The sequence below is a fragment of the Anas acuta genome, chromosome 4 (genome assembly GCF_963932015.1).
Source record: "Anas acuta chromosome 4, bAnaAcu1.1, whole genome shotgun sequence".
NCBI lineage: Eukaryota > Metazoa > Chordata > Aves > Anseriformes > Anatidae > Anas > Anas acuta.
Window position 1 is genome coordinate 32378726 of NC_088982.1, and position 5953 is coordinate 32384678.

The 5953-nt window shown below is 36.1% G+C and overlaps 1 protein-coding gene across 1 annotated transcript; it reads right to left on the bottom strand.

The window, feature by feature from the left end:
- Window positions 1-401: 401 nt before the first annotated feature.
- On the bottom strand, window positions 402-3178 carry FABP2 (fatty acid binding protein 2). Its single transcript, XM_068680614.1, has 4 exons — window positions 3074-3178; window positions 2225-2397; window positions 1507-1614; window positions 402-646 (listed from the first exon to the last, which is right to left on the bottom strand). Exons 1-4 carry the CDS (start codon window positions 3138-3140, stop codon window positions 596-598), a joined length of 399 nt encoding a protein of 132 aa, XP_068536715.1. The 5' UTR covers window positions 3141-3178; the 3' UTR covers window positions 402-595.
- Between the last annotated feature and the right edge of the window lie 2775 nt (window positions 3179-5953).

The window sequence follows — 5953 nt, forward strand, 5'->3', positions numbered from 1 at the left end:
TTTAAAAAACAAATATAGTGAAATTGCTTTATGTGAGATATCTGTATGTCATCAGCAAGTGCTTGATATTACTCCTATTGATATCAGCAAGGCATCTGAGATATCATTTGAACCACTGAAGTGAGAGGTATTATCTGACCATATTTTTATTTACTGTGCATTTATATTTACTTATAAGAGTTTTAGAGGCTTGGGGGTTCCCAGGTTTCTTGTAAGTTTTACCATCCTTATTACACAATGCTCAGCACACAGAGAAACCTTTAATCAACATAAATATAATGGTAAGCAAACTAAGTCACCATTTAAGAACCAGCGCAAAAATATTTAAGTTCTGATTATAGAACATGATTTTGCCAGCCTTTCACAGTCAGGTAGGACTTCATACAAATAACACTTTAGCATTTGTTTCAAATTGTAATTGAATTTTGTTTATTCAAGGCAAAATACTAAATGTAAACAAACGTTTTCAGTAGCAGTAAGTGATCACAACTTTTTAGGTGCTGAGAGAGGATAAAAGGAAAAACAACACAGTATATGTAGAAAAATGGCCTTTTATCATTGGATTTCAGTTCTAGTGCTGTTCTGGGTGAAGAATTTAGCACTTTTTGAAGAATCTCTTGGCTTCAACTCCTTCATACACGTAGGTCTGTTCAGAAATTAAGAAGAAAAATCAGTGACTGCTTTCATAAAATCTAATTTCACAGATTCTATTGAGAAACAGCAGAGGCAGTTTAATTAATTGTGGGGCCTACAGGACCTCATAAGGGCTCTGAGGAAAGGAATGTAAGGAAAGCAGCCTATTGACAATAGCCATAAATTCTCCATGCAAACATTTTTTTTTTTTTTTTAAGAAATGTGAGAGGTTAGGCTGTATGATTTTGATCTCAGATCTCACACCTGGTTATTTATTTTTAAGAAGTTTGTGTCCAGCTAATGGAAAAGGATCCTGAAACATTGTGATTCACTTCAGTCTCTGGCTTTACTGCAGAGCAGTGAGATATTTCCCATTTGTCTCAAGCTTTCCCTTCTGTCATCCACCCAGCCCACCCCAACCCCAAGCTTTGTTTGAAAAGGGCACTTATCAGACACTGAGCGCATTATCCTGTATGAGCTCCTGCAGTAAGGCTTTTAGAAGTCAGAAAAGGGCCCTTGCACTGAAGTATGTATATGTATACTTATATATATACCGTATATATATGTATACATATATATTATGTATGCTATATATGTAGTATGTATGTACCTTCCATATATAGCTTGTATTCAGAGATGTCAGAATGTGTTGATAAGATACAGTTTACATAGGTAGGAAAAAAATCACATCTTAAAGTTTTATTTTATAGTTTTAAATTTTAATTTATTACTAGACTTGAGGATTCTAACTGAAGACAAATGAAGTTACTTGGCTTGAAGAAAGTACTTTCTACTTTCAAAACAGCTCTGAAAACGTGCTTATTTTCAGGTTGTTATATATTTAAGTTGCATATGAGTGACTGCTCATCTCACCTGAACGAGTTCATCGCCGACGATTTCTCTGTATGCTTTGAGTGGCTTTCCATTATCTTTTCTTGTAAATGTTCCTACAAGTTTATCTCCTTCCAGGTTCCAAGAACCCTGTGATGGGAAATATATATATATTTTACAATAAACACAGCATTATGTGTTTATTTTGATTTGATTTAAATATATCTGATATCTGATTTGATTTAAAGACTACAGGAGTGCTTTAAGGTGAGCAGAGATTAAAACAGTATAATCAAGTTTTTATGACATAGTTGGACAGGATATAAAAATGAAATATTAATAAAACTAATAGTTTATTTAATTCTCTATTTGTCAAGCTAATTTTTTTAGTGCTCAATTGATTTTACTTTTTCTCTGTATAGTTAATTTCTTACAATACCCTCACTACACTCTAGGTGGTGTACTTGAGTATTATCAAATGCGAAATTGCACGTGCCTGCGTTTTTGCATGTGAAGATTGCTGGATACCCTGCTTTTGGGGCACTGTACAGAACGCTGAGCTTCCTGTTACAGTGTTAAGCCATTAATAGTTAAAACTAATTTGTGATCTTGTATATATGATGCAAGCATTCCTGGACAGTCAGACTTTAAAAGTCAAATTTAAATTAGAACCTAGGAAAACAGGTCATTGATCCTGAAATTGTACTTCAGAAAGCTGTTACTATATAATAAATATATAATCATATAAAAAGTATCTTACAGTAAGTTCAGTCCCATCAGCCAGACTGTATTCAAAGCTGACTCCCAGAGTGAATTCAATATCGATGGTACGGAAGTTGCTTGATTCTTTGACAATAAATTTGTTTCCATCTTGTTGAATAGTGATCTTCAGATTATCATGGGCTCCTAACTTCCTTTTCATGACGTTAACACCTGGAAAAATCAATTAACATAAATCAGAAAAAAAAAAAAAAAAAGAGAACATCATATTTGCATCTTTGTAGTGACATTTATGTGGTCAACTGAGTTTAGCCCAGCAATCTGACCCAGATTTTTATTCTTCTCCACCTTTTACTGAGGCAGTGTTCAGTAGTACATATATAATACAAACCACTAGCCAACTGGAATAGTTGTTTATATCCATATTACAGGCATTTTGTACAAGCTTAAAGTAAGCATCCACATGTTAAAATGACTTGAATCATGTGTGTTCTGTAAAATTGAAGACCAATGGTTTCCTTCCTCCCTAGTTCTTAAACCAGTTATATGTTATCAAAATAATATCCCTGGTATAGAATTCTGTTTAAAGTTTACCATTCAAATTCTCTGAACATTTTCCACTAATGTAATCTTAGAAGTCTTAGAGATTCTTCTGCTAAAATAACTCTACTGGAATTAGCTGGATTGTTTAAGATAATGTAATTAAAATCAGAATCTTTTTCTACCTCTTTGTAGAATCTTTTGGAAGTAAATGCAGGACAGTGTACTAGGACAGAGTAGCAAACAGCATAAGACAAGTTAGCCAGAAGGTAGTGCACAGACAGCTTGAGTTTGGAGTCAGCCATAGCAATATCAAGCTTTTAGAAGGCATTGGAGAAGTAAGGCTTACCCATGGTCTCCATGAATTTTTCATAGTTTTCATTTCTGTCTACTTTCCAAGTACCATTAAACGCCATCTTTCTGTCTGTAGGAGGACTTCCGTGAAGTAGCCGAGCTTTGCAAAAAGAATTTATAAACTGGCTTATCATGAAAGCTATTTACACGATGATGTGGCTGGCTAAAGCTCAACTGCTGTGCTGATCTTGTCAGGGAGAGGTTTACTGTAGTTTAATCAAATTTTCAAATCGTGACCAGACAGCATGCTGAATCTCTCCCTTATTGCCCAAAATGATGATAATATCTTGATTACTCTTCTTTATAAACAATCATTAATCCATTCATTTTTTTTTCATCCTATTTGACTTCTGGTAAAAATTGTCTATCTAGTGAAAGTAATGATTAGGCTAAGAAAGTTTACTGACATTTTCTCTCTCTGGTGTATAGAAGGTCATGCTTGAGGGAGAGTCTCTATACAACTAGAGAAACTCTATTTACCCAACAAACCAAACAGAAATCTCTACCTTGTCTATTGGCAGAAATCTCTTCTACTCTACATAATAAACATCGAGTGGAGAATTTACTGAGTGTCTGTGTGTAGTTTCAGAAAACAATTCACTTTCTTCTTGTCTAGTGCTGAGCTATGAAAATTGTGATGGTATTCTGTATTCATGTGCTCACTCAGTTTAAATTCTGAGCAGTTTCTAAAGATTGTGTACATTACAACACACTCAGCGTATGCTATCTGTTTTACCCATTCCTACAATAAAAAAAAAGATGCCACAAAGAGAATATACGTGATGTTGTTGATTTCCATAGGTCCCAGGCTTTGGCTGTTCAGGGATAATGCTGAACTTGAGCCTACCCTTACTTAGCTTCTTTCCCACACAATAGCTCTTCTTAAAACTGAGCAGTTTGCCTGTACCAAATTTGTCTGTAGCAAATTTAGGGTTATAAATATGCTGTTCTTATGGATGGCATTAGCTTTACTGTCTATTAGCTTCAAAATGTAAATTCTGAATGCTGAACTGAATTTTGCTTAGCACACAGGTGATGGGGTTGTGCTCTGCTTAATGAATTTTAACAGCCTCATGTTATGATAATCTTGTCCACCTGTGGATTCCAGACTGTAGCAAGAGGTTTTACTGAGGTGCAACCCAGTGATACTTGCTAGTTACCAGAATACTGTGTTTTTTCCCTCCAGTCAGCTTCACTTTGAAACCAATGCTAATGTCATGTGCCAAATGCATGGTTCCTGGGAGGGCGCTGTACCCCCAGGGGTTGTGCAGCTGGGAGAGAGCAGAAACCCCCAGACATATCCCTTTTCTTCATGAGAAGGTTTACCCACAGGTGGCAAGGATTGGGGTGGTGGACGTGTACTCTTCAGACTGCGGCTTGTTCTCTCATCTTCCTCTGTTTCAGCTACTGTAGTTCCCGTCCCTTGTAGCTACAGTCTTTCATCTTAGAAATGCCTTTTTATTCTCTCTAAGACTAAGAAGAAGCAGTCTTCCATTCTTCCTGTACCAGCTACTTGTTATCTTCCTTTCCTTCTTATAATCCTGTCATTTGACTTAGGGAAATACATACCTGCTAGTCTGGAGATTGGAACTGGATAAAAGTCAACCAGTGCTGAGGTTGGAGATGTGTAGTTTTATTAGCACCCTGCTAAACCCAACTTGATGGCTCAAAGAATATCACAGGCTGTGCCCAGTGCTGTGCTACTCATGGACACCCATCTTACCCTTTAGCCAGCTCCAAAAATGGCCAAGATGAGTGTCTGTTTTAAATTGGATTATTTCTTCTTTTTTATTGCATTAGAGTATCCCTTGACCTTTGTAGTTATCATTGCCAATCTATATTATTTATGTAGTACATAGACGTAAACGAAAATATGATGTCAGGTTATAGTTCACCAGATTTACAGTCTCCTTTTTTATAGTCTTTGCAGAAATGTTCTTTCTGTCAGTGGTGTAGTCACTTGTCTTGAATCCAGTAAATAACTGAGGCTGTGCAGCAGTTCAATGTAGAAGAATATGTATATATAATTTTTGTGTGAATGTATAGCATACAGCATTTTTTATATGAAAAGACTGACATACTTGTTTGGATTTTTTTTATTTTTATTGGTAGATATTTTCAAAGTAGTATATTTGGTGCTTAGCGACATGGTTTAATGATGAGATTGATAGAAGGGTGATGGTTGGACCAGGTAATCTTGAAGGTTTTTTCCAACCTTAATGATTCTATGATTCTGTAATTTAATAATGGCAACAGGTCTCTAATTTACATTGTTTCAGGCCCATATGAAATCAAACAAATAGGAAGTTACTGTTTATTTTGAACAACTTCAAGAGAACTTTTCTAATTTTTAGGTGGCCCTGCATTCTCTCCAAAAACCTGTTAATTACTTTCATTTAAGAAATGTTTAAATATGTGGAGTAGTCTTCTATGTATTTAAACAAAATTAACGTTGCTGCTTGCTCTCCTCATTTAAACGATCTTCTTAAGCTCTGAAGACAAAACTCAGAGTAGTGATGTTCCACAGATTTATGTATGCATTTCTGCATCCAACTTAGTCCAGCAGTTCTCTTGAACCTTGAAAAAGAGAGTGAGTCTTCTGGAGTGAGTCCTAAACTAGCAGGAACTTCTCTCAGATGTGCTTTTCCTGTCAGCAATCTCATGGTTTGCCTCTCCCCATTTGTGATTCTGTGGCCTCCCTCAGAAGTCAGGCTAAGCAGCCAGCTCCAAACCTTTTCACCATAGGAGCAGCACTTGGTTGGTCCTGAATTTTCTGTTAACAGCCTGTTGCTTCATTTCTTCCCCATTTTCCCTTCCTTAGCATTTCTTTTCACTGAGCATGAATCCTTAGCATCCTCTCCAGATCAGCCCCACA